Source organism: Marmota marmota, unplaced genomic scaffold (genome assembly GCF_001458135.2).
Source record: "Marmota marmota marmota unplaced genomic scaffold, marMar, whole genome shotgun sequence".
Taxonomy (NCBI): Eukaryota; Metazoa; Chordata; class Mammalia; order Rodentia; family Sciuridae; genus Marmota; species Marmota marmota.
In genome coordinates, this window is record NW_025999961.1 from 1,012,659 (window position 1) to 1,033,266 (window position 20,608).

At 32.4% G+C, this 20,608-nt stretch overlaps 1 protein-coding gene across 2 annotated transcripts in view; it reads left to right on the forward strand.

Annotated features, from left to right (window-relative positions):
* The first annotated feature begins 273 nt into the window (after positions 1-273).
* The window catches only part of Rictor (RPTOR independent companion of MTOR complex 2), a 75,251-nt gene continuing 54,916 nt past the window's right edge, over positions 274-20,608 (forward strand). Inside the window, exons 1-3 of one of the 2 annotated variants that reach the window (XM_015496408.2) lie at positions 274-1,338; positions 14,852-14,916; positions 15,987-16,118. In XM_015496408.2, coding sequence (XP_015351894.2) covers positions 1,075-1,338; positions 14,852-14,916; positions 15,987-16,118 — 461 coding nt within the window. In that variant the 5' untranslated portion in view covers positions 274-1,074. The remainder of the gene's footprint in view (positions 1,339-14,851; positions 14,917-15,986; positions 16,119-20,608) is intronic. The other variant, XM_048802872.1, reaches the window with a different exon arrangement.

The window sequence follows — 20,608 nt, forward strand, 5'->3', positions numbered from 1 at the left end:
CCTGGCTCTTTAATGATTCTTAATCTTGCCTTTGCAAACTACCATAGGTCTTAAATTACCTTAAGCGTTGTTTTAAAATCTTATCAACTTCTCAAATATAATTGAATTATTTAACATCATTGGCTTAATAATTTTCTCCCTCAATTTTTTAAACAGATAAAATTTATATCAAAATGGTATTACAAAATACTAACATTTACCTGTTCATGATCTCTTATAATTGTATTTAATGGAATCTGTTCTCATTCAATGATAGGCTTTCATTCTACTTTTTGCTTCTTAACATACCTGGTAATTTTCAGGTGAACGCTAAACATTATAAAGTTAGTCTTTAACATTTTTTGTTCTTATTGTTCTTAAAAATCTTTAAGCTTTGGTCCTAAATACAGTTTAGTTATTTGGAAGCAGTTGGATTCTTTACTATTTTACTTTTTAAGATTTGGTAGGTGGGATCAAAGAAATATTTAGTCTAATTGTTCTGCACTGAGTCAAGTCTTCTCTAAATACTCATTTAATGCCCCATGAGGTTTTCAATCTGGCTGTAAGAGTTATTATTTCTTGACCTAAGTGATTACTCAGTTTTTTTCCCTTTTAATTCTTTTGAGTTATTCTTTCCTAGCCTTGGGTAATTTCCTCACAAGTATCAGTGACCATTCTACTGAATACTCACAGGGCTCCTTGCTAGATCGCCAGAGTTTTCTTTATAGACAGTGCTTTTTTCCTCCAGTAATTCTTGTTCTGAAACTCTAGCTCTGTTTCTTTAACTCAAGAGAGTTTGCTTAGTTTTTCCTCTTGGTACAAAGGCCTGGAAACTCTCTTAAGGCAGTGAGCTGATGTAGTTGTAGGGCACACATATGTTTCTGTCATTTTTTTTTTGGAAATCATTTATCTGGGCTGCTTGATGGCTAATGTCTTTTGATTGATCCAAACAGAACAGCATATTTGGTCCCTTTTGCCACATAGTAGCAAGAAAGACTACTGTGTTGAGATTTATGATTTTTTGGTTGCATAATTCCAGGTGATATACAGAATTGGACATTAGGTAAGAGCAGAATAGAAATGTGAAGGTAATTGATGTCATGTTGGGGATTCAACGCAGGGTCTTACACATGCTATGGTATTTCAAGTCTACTAAGTGAATTTATTTTGAGCAAACTTTGTGAAGTTTTAATACTGCATGTCTTGATGTTTGATGAGGAAAATATTTATAAAATTATGTTAAATTGTCCTTTTTTTCTAGAACCTTCTGATAACTTAAGGGAAATACTCCAAAATGTGGCCAAATTGCAAGGAGTATCAAATATGAGAAAGCTAGGCCATCTGAATAACTTTACTAAGGTAAGTAACTTGAATCTTTATTATTACCATATAAAATTGTTTGTTTCTTACCATCCTAGTACTAGATGTTTCCTAATCATCATTAAAAAGTTCTTGTATATTCACTTAATGTTAGTGTTTTTCTCCATTTCTTCTCATGGATTTTTTTCGTGTGGTTTTTGTTTTGAGATGGGGTTTCACTATGTCGTTTCAATTGGTGTTGAGCTCCACGGCTCAAGTGATCTCCTACCTCAGGCTCCTGAGTTGCTGGGACTCTTAAGTACACCTCACCACACCTGGATGTCATGTATTTTTTAATTATAAAATGTATTTTAATAATAAAAATTTATCCTTGATATAAAAAATATTGTTCAGAAAAAAAAAATGACTACTAAGTCTACAATCCAGTTCCCGCCCCAATCTTGCACCCAGTATTGGGGATTGCAGGGACACTTTACCACTGAGCTACATTCCCCAGTCCTTTTAATTTTTTAATTTTGAGACAGGCCCAGACTGGGCCTCAAATTTGTGATGCTGATTCTCCTGCCTCAGCCTCCTAAGTAGCTGGGATTACAGGTGTTCACCCCTATACCCAGCTCCCTTTTTCCTTTTTATTCTCTCAATTTCTTTTTAACTCATTTCATTTTCTCTCTCTCCTTCTTCACCATTCTCTATCCCATTTCTCTTTCTTCTCTGACTGCTCCCTCCTTTCTCAGTTTTCTTTCTTTTTACCTTAGTGCATTGTGCCACTTTATGTTTTGTTTGGTTGTTTGCAGTGTTGGGGATTCAACCCAGGGTCTTGCACATGCTAGGCAAGTTCTCTATCACTGAGCCACTGTAGAGAATACAGTGATTTCTATAACGAAGGCACTACACATTTGTGTATTCGTACTTTTTTTTTAACAAAATAATTTTCATATTTTCCTTTGGCTGTGATGCCAGTTAGTAGCATTTATGATCTTAAATCATCTATGGATTTAACAGTCAGATAGCCAACCTTATTAGTAATTGTCTACACTAAAAGGGACTATACCCTGAGATGAGGTCAGAGAGGCTGTCCCATGAATAACATTTGTGAACTTTAGACTAGATTAAAATTTCTTTGGGCTGCTTAATGATGTAATGGGAAAAGCATGAGCATTAGATCAAACAGATGGAGACTTGCAGCCCATCTCTGACTAACTAGCAAGGCAAATCATGGGATGATTTCTTTACTTAGAGATGTTTTGTCTTTAGAGTTGAAGTCTTTGTGTAGTGCCTGACACGCAAGATATGCTTCATAGCAATGTATTTCAACCTGCAGTTTGTTTTTTTGTTTTGTTTTGTACTTTTTGCCACTTCTCTTGTTTTTTTAGTGAACTCAAAGAAAGTAAGGCTGTTTAATAGTTTGAGTTGCAGATTGATAAGATGTTAGAGTAAATCAGGGTTATCTTTAATGTCAGTACTTTTGACATATTGGGCCAGATGATTATTTGTTTGGGGAAGTTGTTCTTGTATTGTAGGGTGTTTAGCAGTATCCCTGGCCTGATATCCTGCTATTATATATATATTCTGTATACCAGTAGTTCCTTCCTCAACACATACATACCAGTTGTAGTAAACAAAAACACCTCTAGGTGTTGTCAAATGTTCCCTAGGGGACAGAATTTCCCCTAGTTAAGAACCATGCTGTAAATAAATGTCTATAGATTTTATTATAAAAATTATTCACTGATTTAGCACAAAACATTTATTGAATTTAATTATGTCTCTAAATTTTATTTTCTTAGAGACCTAGGTTTATAAATATTTATTGAGTTGTTACTCCTGTAAAATCTGTAAGTTCATTCCATCGTTGAGTAAAATTTAGAAATTCTCAGAAATCCAAAAATAGCTTTATAGAATAAGAAAAAAATAATGATGCTTCCAGGAGGCTAGTGGGGTTATTTGGTCACTGTCTCCTATGATATTTGTTACAGGTTACTATCGCTTTAAACTTAGTTTCTCAAATACAAGAAATATGTTATACTTTTCTAGTCACATTACTTTATACCCCAAAGCTTGTCATATAATAGCTGTTTAATTGTATCAGATTGAGAAGACTCTTAGATTGAGAAGACTTTACACCTTTTTTTTTTTTTTTTTTTGGTGTGGGGATTGACTCAGGGCCTTGTGTATGCAAGGCAAGCACTCTACCAACTGAGCTATATCCCTGGCCTTTAAATATGAGCTTTTGTGTTCACTATTATAATTATTTTGTTATTAAGTATAACCCTAGCTGTTAGTGTTAAGTTACTTAAGTAGACCAGTGATGCTAAAATGTTGTATAGGGTGAACTTTATTTCTAAAACTTCCTTTTAAGGTATGAGGAGAGGCAGCTAGTGATGTGATCCTTTAATCATGTGAATGTCACACACCATGCTTGCTTTCTGACATCATTTCACTAGATAAAGTAATGTGTATAGCAGACTGCTGATGAATATAATTTTAGAATTCTGTTTTTAAAACTGACAGCATGCTCATAATCTAAAATCCTGATTTTAAAGATGAAAATGTTTTATCTTGTTTATATTATAAAAGTTGTTTTTTTCCTGTTTTTGTGGTAAAAGCTCCAAAGGAATGTTTATTTTGCTGTTTTTTTTTTTTAAGTGAAGTAGAAGCTAAACCTAAAAAAGTGCTACAGCGGAATTTATACTAAAAGTGAAAGTTCTCCCTCACATCTTTTTCCACCCTCTTTCCCACTCCAAAAAATACCATTTTCCAGAGGTAACTATTAGTAGGTACTTATCCTTTTCTGACATAAATACACATAAATAGGAGTGAATATAGATAGATAGATTGTGTGTGTGTGTGTGTGTGTGTGTGTGTGTGTATGTGTAGATGGATACATATTGATAGAGGTGTAGATGTGTTTGTGTTTCACTGGTTTGTGAGAATTAAGTGAAATAAACAAAATGAAGTGTTTTTTGTAGTGCTCACTTTATTTACCATTTACTCATGTATTCACCATTTTTATAGACGAGAACATACTATCTTATAAGTATTTATATATAAAGGTATATGTGTTATATATAAGTATGTATGCATATTGATTTGTAGCTTGCTTTTCTCAATATACCATAGAATGCTTTCCTTTTCTGTACATATCAATCTACTTTTTAAAATTGGCTTTTATGTATTTAAATTGTATAAAAATATGCCATGGAATTTTAATATATGTGATAATACTTTTTTTGTTTGGCTTATTCTCTGTTGCTTATTTTAGGGAACTTTTTATTTCACTTTTGGAGCAATATCAGTAAAATTGAAAAAACATTAAAAACTACTCAATACCTTTTAAAAGTTGGTCATTTTAATAAGTACTGCAGGAAAAATTCTGTTATCTAGAAATGATTTACAGTTCTAACTTTTTCAGAATATAATACTGTTGAGAACCTCTTACGAATATTTTAGTGTTTGTATAATAGCACCATGTAGATTAATTATAACAAAAACAAATTCATTCACTGATGATGGGCATGGATTTCTTTTTGGCAAACCAATGACATGTTATCAAAACCTTTACTCCATTTTATTTTATTTTTTGTGGTGGTAGGGATAAGCCCATAGCCTTGCATATAGTAGGCAAGTACTCTACCACCAACACCTTTACTCCATTTTATTTTATTTTTATTTTTTGTGGTGGTAGGGATAAGCCCATAGCCTTGCATATAGTAGGCAAGTACTCTACCTCAGAGCCATATTCTTAGCCTTTTGTCCCATTTAAAAATAATATTTGTGATATAGTACTTGTTTTGCTTATATTTAAATTTAAAATGCTACCTTCATAAAATAATTTTGAATTTCTGACAATATTGAATGCTTAATTTCACAGACAACAAATTCAGTAAACCTAATTCATCTTAATTGGAGTAAAATGAAGTTATTTTCCCATATAATTAGGAAAACCAAATGTTGGGTCCCAGTTTCAAGCAAAAGAACCCAGGCGCTGGAAAGCATCAATTATATTCTCATTTGTTTTTTGTGGTGCTGGGGATTTAATGTGGGACCTTGTGCATACTAGATAAGTGCTCTACGTTTAAGCTATATTACAATTGTCATCATCAATTATATTGTATTTTCAATTCTCATTTCTGCTTTTTTGTTGACTTAATTCTCATATAAATACTTTCCATATGACTAAGATATATCATCTTTACAATTTTTAGTCTTAAAAAGGAGAGTGTATCTCTTATAGCATCTTGTATATGTACTCTGATCCTATAAAACCAATTTAAAAAGCGCATGACATGCTGGGTCCCTGCCTCAGTGAGAATGTGATAAATAGTAATTTAGCATTTCATGTGCCAACTATAATGCTAATTCTTACATTTGCTAAGGTCTTTAATAATATCTAAATGTAGTTAATCATTCATTTATTGTATATAATAACTTGTGTGATTGGGAGACAGTTATAGTTTAATGACATTAACACAAGAGACAGAATATTACTAGTAATGGCTAAGACAGTAATGAAGAAACTGCTGATGGTTGAAGATTAATTACTAATTTAGTCAGTTATAGAGGCAGGATGAGATAGATGCTCATAGTTTAAATTCTCCAACTCAGTGTTCTTCTACTATTTCTTTACATTGAGGAAAACAGCTAAGGGGTTTGATTGGTATTTTAGGGCTTGGTTATATAAATTAGGAGATGACAAGGTTGTGAGTAAGTTGCCACAAAAATTTTGTAGTAAAATAATTATTCCTCATATTTTGAAACTTATATGAGAACTCTTGATAACTCTAATACTGCAAGTATATTTCTTTAATAATCCAGAATTTAAAATGCTAACACTTCTCTAATTTCTTTTTCCTGATATATGTGAATTTATTTACATATAGATCATTTATTTTATACCTAATAAGCTCATTTAATTTAAAAGCAATATTTTCATTTATTCCCACTGTAGCAGAAGAATGGATATATTGCTTCTTCAGAAATTGAGTTGATAGGTGTAAATCATAGATAATGAAACATCGTCCCCACTTTAAAAGCACAAAATTTCATGTTGATATAAAGAAATTCTAGGCATCATTAATTTTTCCATTAAAATTACGATATATCCACAGTTTAGCTAGGTATGGTGTCATATGCCTATAGTCCTAACTATTAGGCAGGAACATCACCAGTTCAAGGACAGTCTCAGCAACTTAGTAAAACCCTGTCTCAAAAAAAAAAAAAAAGTTCTGGGGAGGTAGCTCAGTGGTAAAGTACCCCTTGGTTTGATTCCTTGTACCCACAGGGGAGAAGAATTAGGTTAAAGTAATCATTGCACCATGAAAAGAAACCTTTATTTTCTTTTTGTATTTCTATTTGCTATTACACAGTGACAATATTAAAATACCAATAATCTGTAATACCAGGGAACTATCAAATGGATAAATATTAAATTATTTTTCAGTAAAAGTGTAGTTTTTTTTTTGTTTGTTTGTTTTAATTCTTTGAAATAGGCTATTTTGTATGGCATTTTTAAACTAGTTATTCAGGAGAAAATATTGCTTAACTTCACTTATTTATGTATATAAAGGTAGAGTGCAGTTCTCTAGACTCTTCCATTTTTTGTGATGAGATGATTATATTCAGTTTGTTTGTTTTATTTCTACTTTCCCTATCCTCTGTGCAAAAAATTTCAATACAAAATTACACTAATACTTTTTACAGTGAGCTCTGGGCTTCGATTGGTTTGGTCTGGTTCCTGATTCCACTACTGAATTAGCTTTATGGCCTTGGGAAGTTATACTAATATCTCTATGCCTCAGTTGTCTTCGCTTATAAAAATGTTACCTGCTTTCTAAGGTTTGAGATTGACAGTGACTTATGTTATTATTTATGAATACCATATATATCTCACTTTACCTAGATTGTGTAGTAATATGTCTTCATTTTGAACATGTATAAAATCCAGAATAGTGCAAAGAGGAAAATAAATTACCTAGTTGGGCATGGTGGCACATGCCTGTAATTCCAGCAACTTGGGAGGCTGAGGCAGGAGAATAGCAAGTTTAATATTAGCCTCAGCAACTTATGAGATCCTGTCTCAAATTTTTAAAAAACGAAACATAAAGGGTTGGGATGTAGCTCAGTGGTAAAGTGCCTCTGGATTCTATCCCTACTACAAAAAGAAAAAAAAAAAAAAAAGGAAGAAAGAGAAAAATAATGTAAATAAATTACCTATTGTGTTAGCTTTTCTTTGCTATAAAAAAGTACCAGACACAATTACTTATAAAGAGAATATGTTTATTTTGGTGCAGAGTTTTGATTATTATTGGCCCCATTTTTGGCAAGGCTGCACATAATAGTGGGAGTACATGGTTGAGCATAAACCACTTAAATCATGCACCAGGGACCAAAAGGGAAGAGGATCCCAGAATCCCCTTTGAGGGCAAGTCCCTAAGGACTGCTCATTAGGCCCTGACTCCTAAAGATTCCATTAATTCCCAGTAGGTCCTATAGGGAACCAAGACTTTGACACGAGTTTTGGGGCAATATTTAACCTCCAAATTATAGCATTATTTTAATCAGATTTTTTTTGTTGCTGTGTCCAAAAGACCTGGTGAGCAATTTTCCTTCTGATGAAACAGGAGGAAAAGTTTGTTGGGCTTATAGTTTCAGAGGTCTCAGTCCATAGATGGCCAAATCCATAGCTCTGGGTCAGAGGTAAGGTAGTACATCATGGTAGAAGGGTGTGGAGAGCAATCAGGAAGTAGAGAAAGTGGGTACTCTGCCCCCAGTGACCTACCTCCTCTAGGTACACCTTACCTGACTTTAGTTTCTTCCCAGTCAATCCATGCAGTGGATTAATGCACTGATTAGGTTTAGGTTTTCATAACCCAATCATATCACTGCTAAACTCTACCATTGAGCTTTTGAATGATGCCTTATATCTAAACCATATAAGCATCTATATGATTTCACTTTCCTTTTTGTTTTTAAGTACTTTTTATGTATAGAATTTTTTAGGTGTTTTTAAAAAATTTATTTTTAGAAACTTTTTCTCACTAAGCAGAATATTACAGTTTCCCTCATTATTATAAATTACATAACATTAATAGATTGTGTATGTTTCCTCCTTTATGAATATTCAGTTTCCAGTTCTTTACTATTTGTAAATAATGGCATAAGCATCTTGTGTTTGAACTCACTATTTATGTATTTTATATTATTTTGCTAATATAAATCTCCAAAAGTGTGTTCTGATCCTGGTGCATTTTTCTAATGTATTTTACAAAATATTTTTGGTTTATAATCACATTAGCAATGTATTTTATCTGGTACAATCATTTTAAAATGATTTCTTCCTATTTTGATAAGCTTTTTTTCTCTATGGAATTTAGAATAATAATTTTATTCTAAATGGATTTTTTTATTTATTCAATTCAGGATTTAGGAAACATGAATGCATTTTGTTTATTTGTCCATTTAATTTCCTCAGTAAATTTCTTGCATATTTTCTTTGCCTGATCTTCTTTTGGGTACTTAGAATTCTTCCCCTGGTTTGTTTGAACCCTTTACATTATAAGTTATTTGTATTAATTTCCAGGAGAGGATGGAGTGCTGTGGACTGAATTGTGTCTCCCCCAAATGCTTGAAGTCCTAACTCCCATTACCTCAGAATGTGATTATATTTGGAGATAGGGCCCTTAAGAAAGATAATTAAGGAAAAATGAAGGAATATAGGTAGGCCTAATCCAGTATATCAGGTGTCCTTCCAAGATGAGATTAGGACACAGACAAACACAAAGAAAAGACCATGGGAAGATACATTTTAAAAAATGGCCAGTTGCAAGTCAAGGAGAGTCTTAGCAAAGAAAAAAACCCTGCCATCACTTTGATCTTGGACTTCTGGCCTCCAGAATCACAAGGAAGTAAATTTATGTTTTCTAAGCCACCCGGTCTATAGCCTTAGAAAACATATATACGCCTTAACTTTTTGACTATCATGCTTCTTGCAGATATTTTTGATTATTACATTACTTACAATTTTAGGTGTGCAAATGGGTTTTTAGTGGTATAAAAATTATAGAAATTTTTTATTCTGGTTTTAAAACAGAAAATTTTGTATTATTGTTTTAAGTCAACATGTATGTATAAAAAGTTCTTATTCTTTTCGGTTTTTAAGTACTTGCAACATGGTGCATCAAACAGTAAAAATGAGACCAAAAAAAGTCATGCCCTTTGGAAAGTGAATATACTTTGTTTGTATTTTAAAATTTTAAGGATTTTATAGGAATATTGGTAAGCAATATCTGCAATATTGCCATACATGAGAGCAGGTATTCTATTCCTGCCCTCAGCTCTATTCTACTTGGAATATTTTTCTTTCCCTCCCTCCCTCCCTCCCTCCCTCCCTTCCCTTTTTTTTTTTTGTGTTGTTGTTGTTTTGTTGTTTTTGTTTTGCCCTCTAAAGAAGTTAGGAAATTTTGAAAGTGTTATGAACTTACATTATTAGATTTGATGACCACTTTTTTATATGGTTATGATTTTTCTAACTTCATACTGAGGCAGAATTAATACCACTTTGGAGATTTCTCTACATCTACAGTATTAAACAAATGGTTTAACTACTCTTTAATCTGTTTCATTTAGCCCCAGTATATAACTAGAGAAAATTTTATGTAACTTTATAATCAAAGTTTAAAATTCTTACCTATGTTAAAACCCTGTATATACAAGTGAGAATCTAGGTAGCTAGCTTTAGACCAGCGCTCTCAATGAAAACTACTAAGAAAACCTATTTGAAAGCAGCAGAGAACTGCACAGGCAGGGGACAAGAAGTACAGGAAAAAGAGAGAATCTTCAAAAGTGAGTTTCATTCTCTAACAGTTTGTACTCAGGGAATACTTCCTGATATGGAGTGAGGGCAGGAAACTGAGGCTTAATAGCATTAGACATAGGATTATTATTGCTGAAAACAAACAAACAAACAAAAAAAGCCCAGAGCTTTTGGTGAAGACATAGGATACATCAAGCATAAGAAAATTCTCCCTGCACTACATTTTTTGCATGAATACTGGCTGCCTAGAAAGGGAAACTGAAAACCTAAGCAGAAAAATCTTTGAAAATCAAGGGTAGAGCTTTTAGTATATTTGTAAGACAAAAATTAAATTTGTTAGTAAGACAAAGTCTCTTACCAACAAGCTTTCAGTTGAAACCTTAGGGGGCAAGGAAAAAGCAGTTCAACTAAGTCTAACCAGAATAACCACCTAACTTTGACTCAGCGCTATACAGTGTCCTAACAGAGAGAAGGCTGACTGTATTTAGTGAAAGATAACATTGTTGGGAATCTGCAAGTTTGGTATATGAGCAGACGTCAAAGAAGCCACCAAAGGACAGGACTGATTACCTGACTAGAGCAAAAGAGAAAATAGCTAATAAGAATAACATTTTCAATAACTGTAATTAATATGTCAAGTAAATCAAGGAAACTATGGAGAAAATAGACAAAAGTTTAATATTTTCCTAAGAATATTGGACAATCTAAGATTAAATGAGAATTCAAGAAGAGAATAATATATTTTCTAGAATTGAAATCTCATTAAGAAAAAACTTATCAGATAAGAATAATATAAGATTAAACACATCAAAATTCAGGTCAGTAGAAATATTCAGCCGAAGTATTGAGATAAGAAAAAAAAGAATAAAATAGAGAATTTAGAGATTTGTGGTATACATGAAAAGATCTGACAGACATTATAATTGAATTACTGTAAGAGAATAAATAGATTTAGGCTGACATAAGTTTGAAGAGATAACGTACAGAATGTTCTAAAACTAATAAAATATATCAATTCAGATTTAGTAATTCTTGTTTACCCTAAGCAGCATTGGGTACAAAGGAAACCACACCTGGACCCATCATAGTAAGATTGCTAAAAACCAAAGACAAAGAAAAAAGCCTTAATGCATGAATGCATTCAGAAAATGTCACATAAATATACAATGGGGTCCCCCCCCCAGCACCAATTTTCCTGGAACCCCTGTGAGAACTCAACAGGAACTCCAAAGTAGCAGGCGCCTGAGGCAGCAGGATCCGCCCTAATCCCGGAGCTGCCCCATTCCCAGCAGGATCCGCCCTAATCCTAGAGCCCCCTATTATATATATTATATTATATATATGAGCGCTCCTCATATATGATATATGGACATACGCACATACAGACATACAACACAAAACAGAAGTGTGCACACATAACACAATACATACAACACATAACATAATAGTAAAGGCCTTGTAGCTTTTCACAGGTGAAATCTCCATTGCAATATTTAAAAACTCCACAGTCAAAAAATAGAACTGATCAGAAAAACAATAACCTAGGTCTGTATGAGCTCAAAAAAATAAAATAAAACTTCATGATGTGGGAAAAGGCAATAATAAAATAGATATTGAAAAAAGGCATCCTGGTTACCACCTGGGTTTGACTCTTCTTTGGATATCCCATCCTTCTTCCTGTAACTTGCATATGAGTCTGAAGGTATTCCCACAAGTAAGCCCCAAGGTTTCTTACATTTGAAATAGGCCTTAATGGTGTTCATTATTCATTAGCCTCCAGGTGTGGGAGAATCACTGTCGCAAATGTAAGAATAGCCAAACTGGAGTTCTGAATATCAGCTGTTATGGATTTGAGCCAAATCATCTTCTTTTTGGTCTGTAGAAATCGCTTTAGTTAATCTCTCTGGAATCCAAATCGGCTGCTGTTCTCCCTGTGGAAACACACAAACAGACCTCCGACTCCAGACAATCGCTGGGTCAGGACCTTTCCATTGTCCTGTTAGAATATCCTTCCAAAGTACCTTGGGCTTATGTTTCCGCAGCACTAAGCCCTGATGAATCCAAATTTAAAAAGTTTAGAGTAAAAAGGGTTATTTTAAGTTTATCTTTGGGGGATATATACCCCTTTCCAATTTTTATTAGTGCATTTTAGTTACACATACTAGCAGGGGTTTATTTGGACATAATCAAACATGAATGGAATATAATTTGCTTCATTTTGGTCTCTAGTACTTCCTCTTTCTTTCCCCTCTTTTCTCCCCTGGTTCCTCTTCCTCTACTTATCTTTATTCTATTTATTTATTTACTTATTTGAATTGGTGCTTTATAGATATACATAAATGGGGAATTCACTGTGGTATATTCGTATGTGTACATGATATCATTTTGTTGATTTTGTTCTGCATTTCCTCCCTTTGCTTATCTCCCTTCTCTCCTCCTTCATCTTTCTTATATTTTCATGGGATTTCCCAACCCTGTTTTTATCCCCTTATTTTGCTCTAGCTTCCACACAAGAGAGAAAACATAGGACCCTTAACTTTCTGAGTCTGGCTTGTTTCATTTAGCATAGTGTTCTCCAGATTCATCCATTTATCAGCAAATGCCTAAATTCCATTCCTCTTTATGGCTACTAAATAAAACTTCATGGTGTCATTCATGTATTAACAGGCACCTGAGCTGTTTACATAATTTGACTGTAGTGAATTATGTAAATAATAATTATGTAAATATGTGCTGCTATAAACATTTATTTGCCTGTATTACTACAATATGCTGATTTAGTTCTTTTAGAAAAATCTTAAGGAGTGGGATACCTGGGTCATATATGATGGTTCCACTTTTATTCTTTTGAAGAATTTTGAGAGCACTTTGATAAGCAAAATAAACCAAACTCAGAAAGTCACAGAAAACATACAAATATTTTCTCTCATCTGAGGAATCTAGAAAGGAAAAAATGTGGGGGAGATCACATGAAAATAGAAGGGGGATCAGGAGAACAAATGAAGAAGACCAGGGTGAGGGATAAGAGGAACAAGAGAGGTACTGGGAAAAAAAAATTGACCAAATTTTTTTCGTCAAATATAACAATATTGTTATATTGTCTGCATGTACAAATATGTAACAATGAATCCCACTGTTAATGTATAATTATAATGTACTAATAAAAAAGAAAAGAACAAAAAACTAAAAAAAAATAGGAAAAAAGTCTTTAAAAGAACCTGAGAAAAAAGATTATAAATTTCAGAATAGCCAGTAGTAACACTGACAGTGAATTTCTCAAGAGAAAGAATGGCTTGAAACTGTTGGAATAAAATAGCAGTTAACCTAATATTCTATATATCCAGCAAAATAGTCTTCAAAAATGAAAGCTAAAATGAAAAATTATTCTCAAACTAAAATTAAGGGAATTGTAACTAGGAAGCTGGGCTAACATTAAATCAAAACACCAACAAAATTTGTCAGTAGCAACAACAAACACAATTTTCAAGTTAGGAGGAACTACTAAAATGAAGAAAGGAATGAAGATGTTAAATATATGATAAATATAAATTGATAATTGATTAATGGGGCATAAATATAAATTGATATTGATTAAATATTGACTATAAAAACTAAAACAATAACAATAATGCCTTATGGTGTTTAGAAGTAGAAAAAGAAATAACAGTGAAATGGAATATGAGGACAATAAATGTAGTTAGAATATTTTAAGACTTAGCATTATTGAGAACATGGTATAGAAATAATTTCTGTTAGACTTATAAGCTAGGAACATATGCTATAAACTTTAAAGTAAACACTTAAAAAGTAGTTTTTAAACAATAAAATTACTGTGGGGAAATGGAATAATAGAAATGATTTTTGAAAATAGGATAGGTGGGTTAAAGAAATTTAAATTTGATAGGTCAAATAAAAAACAGATGATAGAAATAAATCTGCATAAACCACTCTGGAAAGTAGTATGGTGATTCCTCAGAAAACTTGAAATGGAACCACCATTTGTCCCAGTTAGTCCCACTCCTCAGCATATACACAAGGACCTAAAATCAACATACTATAGTGATGCAGCCACATCAATGTTTATAGCAACTCAATCCACAACAGCTAAGCTATGGAACCAACCTTGGAGCCCTTCAACAGATGAATGGATAAAGAAAATGTGATATATACCCACATGCGCATATAGACACACAAAGTAGAATATTACTCAGCGATAAAGAGGAATGAAATTACGGTATTTGATGGTAAATGGATGGAACTAGAGACTATCATGCTAACTGAAATAAGCCAATCCCAAAAAACCTAAGGCAAAATTTTCCTCTCTGATATGTGGATGCTAATACACAATAAGAGCGGGGGATAGAAGTTTATTGGATTAGACAAAGGAGAATGAAGAGAAAGGAGAGGGGGATGGAAATGGGAAAGACGGTAGAATCAATCAGACATAACTTTCCTATATTCATATGTGAATACACAGCCAGTGAAGCTCCACATCATGGACAACCACAAGAATGGGAAGTTATACTCCATGTATGCATAATGTGTCAAAATGCAGTCTACTGTCATGTATAACTAAAAAGAACAAATAAAAAATGTTTTAAAAGAAATAAAGCTGCATAGTTTTATGGTAAAATCATAAAAATCATAACATTTATTAAAATGTCTATTTTCTAACTTAAAAATATAATGTATAAAAATTTACAACTCATGTATACATACTTTGTTTTGTTTGTCTGACAGCTTCTTTGTGATATTGGACACAGTGAAGAAAGACTGGGCTTTAACTATGAAGATATCATAATTTGGTAAGTATTGTTCACTTACCTCCCCATCTCTTCCAGATTTTAGTAATTTTAAACTAGAAATAAGATAATATAGCCCCTAATAGTTTATTTTGAAGTAAGCTACTTGAACATTAGAAACTTTCAGGATCTTCAGTGGTTTTGTTATCTTGTAAATCTTTGTTGATACTTTGTAATTTTTAAACATGAAGAACCAAAGCTAATGGTCAAAAGCACCTTGATTTTTATAATTTAAATTTCCAAATTAAATCTAAAATTTCCAGGTTGAATTTTTCTCATATTCTGCCCAGGAATAAAGAAATCTATAACTCTAGATCTCTGAGAGAATGTATACTTAGGGCAAATTTGATTCACCCAAGCATATTGATAGAGGCATAATATTTAATATACTTTAATTTTCATCTTTATGGTTCTCTTAGGAATTAAAATTGAAAGAAATGGTCTGTGCTGTCATTATAAAGCATTTTTATTTCTGGTTTAAACAAATGATTCTTTTATACAGATAGAATCAAATAGACGAAGGAGAATAGATTGTGAGGCATATATGATATAGCTTGAAAAAGATATATTTAATTTCCTATTGTTTATATAATGTAGACATAGAAGATAGAATAAAACTCAGTAACATTTGTTTGATTATAAGAATGTACCAAGAAGGAAAGATTAAAAACACCACCATCACTAAGTGAAATTTGTGGTTGGGAGTGAATGGTTTTTATATAAGCAAAATTGAGGTAGAATTAATCATGCATAGTTAGAAGTTTTACATAGCTCCACTGAGGAAGAATTTGATACAGGTTGAGCGTACCTAATCCTAAAGTCTGAAATCCAATATACTCCAAAATTTGAAAGTTTCTTAGTGTCATAGAAGTGTTCAAAAGCTTTGGATTTGCAGATTAGGAATTCTCACTTAGTATGGTCTACGCAAATAATTCTAAAATCCTCCAAATTGCAGAATCCAAAACTTTCCTCATCCCAAGTGTTTTGGATAAAGGATACTTCTTAGCCTGTAGTATAATTTTATGTGCATTTGAAACTCATGCAACAAAATTCTTTTGTTTATTTTCACACAGTTTGCGCTTAGCTTTATTAAATGAAGCAAAAGAAGTGCGAGCAGCAGGGCTACGGGCACTTCGGTATCTTATACAAGACTCCAGTATTCTGCAGAAGGTGCTAAAATTGAAAGTGGACTATTTAATAGCTAGGTAATTTTCTTTGAGTTTATATGTTTTTAAATTTTTATATCAGGTTTTAACATTCTTGTGTAAAGTGTACATTTATTTTTATGTAAAGCTTGGCCATTTTTACATTACATATACAGGAAGTAAGAAGACTTTGAATATTTTCAGCATGACAGTAGAGCTCCATTATATATTCAACCAGTAGTAAATATTATTCTGAATTTTCTCATCATACACTAGTTTTTTCCTGTTCCTAAGTATCAGTTGAAAGTATACAGTAGTTACTTTTTTCTTTGACTGGTATCTGAAATTTATCCATGTTAATTCATTTTTGTTTTTTAGTACTGTGTAGTATTTCATTTTATGATTAGACCACAGAAAATAACCCAGAAAAATCAATAATTTTCAGCTCTTAACTATTTTGAATAACGCTGCTTTGAATATTCTTGTGCAAATCTTTGTGTGGACATATATGCTCTTATATCTCTTAGTTATATGTAGAACTGGAATTACGAGGACATATACTTGCTTAACTTTAGTAGATACTGCTAAATACTTTTCCAAATGTTTGCTCTGACTTAATACTACTTCACCACATATATGAGAATTTCAGTTTCTCCACATCAGCATTTGATGTTTTCTGTCTTCAAATCTGGCTTTTTGGAATGGATTTCATTATGGCTTCTTATTTTAGTATTAATTTGCAGGTCCTTGGTAAGTGAGAACTTTTGTTTGCTTGTTGCCAATTTGGTTATCCTAACTTTTTCCCATTTGTAAATTGGATTGTCTTTTGGGTTATATAGGAGTTCTTCAGTTTTTTTGGACATGAGTCTTTTTATAGAATATATGTTAGAATATATTCTATATTGAGTTTGTCTTGCCATTTCACTCTTTGATGAACAAAAGTTTATAATTAATGAAATTCAAAGTGCTTTTTGTCTCTTTTAAAGAGATCTGTGTTTTCTGTTTTTTTTTTTTTTCTTTTTTCTTATGCATGTAAGTCTATGAATCATCTGTTTTGACTTGATCAAATTTGATTTTTGGGTAAAGTATGAGGTAGGTATCAAGTTATGATTCATTTTTATCTTGATGAGTATCCATTTATTGAAAAAATTTTATTTTGTGTCTAGATTAAATTCACCTGTGTTATAAATCAGGTCACTAAGTATGTTTTTCTCTGTTCTCTATAGTTGGTCATTTTGTCTATTCTCACACTAGTTTCTCACTGTTTTCACTACTTTAGCTTTTTAATTCATCTTGATATCTGTTCATGTGAGTTCCTCCATCTTCTTATACTATTTTGGGTTTTGCATTTACATATAAATTTTAGAATCATCTGTTCATTTCTGCATAACTTGTGGGAATTTAGTAAGGATTGCATTGAAGTTGTAATTTAATTGGGGATGAATTGACATTTTAATTGAATCTTCCAAATATTAATTTCTTGGAAATTTTGATTTCTTTCAATAAATTTTGTTGTTTTCTCTGCAGAGGTTTTGAACTGTTGGTAAAGTTTATTCATATGCATTAGGTTTTTAAAGAATAATAGTACTAATGTAATTAAAATATTTTTCTTTACTGTTTATAGCTATTACTATATAGGAAAACATTGGCAAAGGGAATTGACCTCTTATTTAGCAACCACACCAAATTCATTATGCAATTCTACTTGTTTATAGGTTATATTGGATTTCCTATGCACATAAGCATTAATTGCAAATGATGACTATTTTATTTTTTTCTTTCAAATTCTTTTAGCCTTGTTTTGTTTGTTTGTTTGTTTTTGCTTTACTGCAGTTGTTTGAATATAACACTTACTAGAATGATACTAGTGTTTTACTCGTGAACTCAGGTAGAAAGTATTTAATATTTAGCCTTTGTTTGTACTTTCAATATGCTTTTAGTAAACCAGGGATTGAATCCAAAGGCCCTTAACCATTGAGCCACATCCATAGGCCCTGCTTTTTTCTTTTCATTTTTTTGGTTTTTTTTAAGTTTTGAGGCAGAGTATCCTTAAGTTGCTTAAGGCTTTACTAAGTTGCTGTGGCTGGCTTTGAACAGTGGAACCATTTGCCTCAAACTTACTGCCAAGCCAGTAGAATTACAGGTTTGTGCCACTGTGCCCGGCTGTCTTCTACTTTTTTATAACTGAATTTGGTTTGCTGATATTTTGCATAATACTTTTGACAACTATTTTCATGAGAGGCATAGGCTTTTATTTTTTTTAATTCCACTAATAACTTGTCTGGTTTTGGTATTAGGAATATGTTTCATGAAATAACTAGAGAAGTATTACCTTCTTTTTATTCTCTGGAAGAATTTGTATAATATGTATGTTGATTTTTCCCCCCTACATGATGAACAGAATTCACTATTAAATCTCACTTGCTGAGTTTCTGTTTTTAGGTATTTAAAAAATTCTGATTTGTTTAATAAATGTAGTGCTATTGAGACTTTTTTTTCTTGAAATTTCATGTTGCATTCATTAAGTCTTCAAAAGGTTAATACCTTTATAATTATGAAATGTCCCTCTTTATTCCTAGTAGGAAGAAATGTTCATGTTTTATAATGATGCCTTTCTTTTATTTATTGTTTGTGTGGTATCTTTTTTCCACTTTGCTTTATCTCCTTACATCTAAGTTTTTGCCCTGTAAATATCATAGATTTTTCTACTTTAATATTTAATTCAACCATCTCTACCTTCTAATTAAAGTATTCAGAGTATGGGTGGTTTAGTATGTGTATAATTTATTAACTGTATCTAATGTAATTACTTATTTGTGAGTTTGTCATCTTGCTATTAGTTTTTGAATATATATGTTTGTTATCTTGCTATTTATAGCCTTTTGGTCAAAATTTTCTTGTATTTTATATTTCTTTTGTTGTCATTTTTTAATAATCAAGAATTTTCCCCCTCTTGTGTTAGTGTCTTGTTTTTATAGTCTTTGCTTTTAGTAGTTGCCCTAGAGATTGCCATATATCTTTCATACATTGAGGTCTGCCCCTTTTGTTACTACCAGAACAGTCCAAAAAAATCTATTGCTATTTATGTCTTCTCTTTTATGATTTTTATCTGTTGTTACATTTTAATCTTGAATCTTAACCCCACAAGATAGTCCATACATTGTTTTACATTTCAAGTATATTTACATATTATTCACCTGTTCCAGTAGTCTTCCTTCTTTTATTTCTGTGCTTTTGTCTTGAATTGCTTTCTATTTGATGAACTTCTTTTACCACTTTTTGTAATGAAGGACTACCAGAGGTGAATTATCTTGTTTAATTTGTGTATAAATACCTCTATTTTGCCTTCTTATTTGAAGCTGTTTTGGCTACCAGTTAGTATTTTTTAGTGCTTATGAATTATTGTTGTTTGACTTTTTGGTACTCCATCTATGCACATGTTGGATCTTTTCACATTCCCCTGTGTGTCTGATGCCCTTATATTTTTCAACCCTTTTTGGTGGTAGTTATTAATTTTTGTACTTCAGGGTGCTTGCTTACTACTTAATGTATTCCATTCTATCCTGCTAGTAGACAGTCTCTTGAATTCTTAATTTTAGTTACTAAGTTTTATTTTCTTTATCCTTTAAAATGTTTAGGTTTCTGCTTTATTTCTCTGCCTTTTACTTTCTTGAATATATCAGTCATAGGCTTTTTGTTCTTTTGTTCTGTTTTTGGCAGTACTGGAGATTGAACACGGGTTCTCCTCAGCTCTTCTTATTTTATTTTGGGACAGGGTCTTCCTTAGTTGACCACCTGGCCTCAAATTAAGAGATACTCCTGCCTCATCATCCCAGCCTATTTGTGCCATTACACCCTGCTAACCATAATTGGGTTTTCTTTTTGGTAGCAGGGATTGAACTCAGGGATGGTTTATCACTAAGATACATTCCCAGCCTTTTTATTTTTTATTATGTATTTGATCTCCAGTATTATATACCTACTGACATTTCTGCTCTGTACCTTTACTTTTGAGAGTAGCATCTTGTGTGGTTTCTTCAAGTCTTAATCCTGCTTTTGTACAACACAGAATCTGGCAACTGGCTTGAAGAAAACATTGCATACGTATTTTAACTTACTTCCCTGTGCTTTCTTCTGTTTGGGATTTTGCCCCTCAACTCCTAGCCACTTTAGGTGCTACAAAATTAAGCCTCTGTCTTTCTAGTTCAGACAGACTTTTGCTTTCTCTTAGGACTCTATGTCCCTTAGACTGGAGATTTACTCCAAGAGAAAAGACTGGTTGAATGTAGAGCTCCTGCAAGTTGCTGTGGTGTACTCTGTAATCCCAGTAACTCGGTTGAGGCAAGAGAATTTATATCTACATATAAAAATGTACATATAAAAGGCCAGCAACTTAGGAGACCTTGTCTCAAAATTTAAAAAGGCTTGGTAATGTGTTCCTGTATTAAATCCGCAGTAAAACACACACACAACCATGCACACATATACATATATAACATAGAGTTTTCTTTGCTTTCTTTTCAGGCATTATTCTCCATTATCCTTTTTAT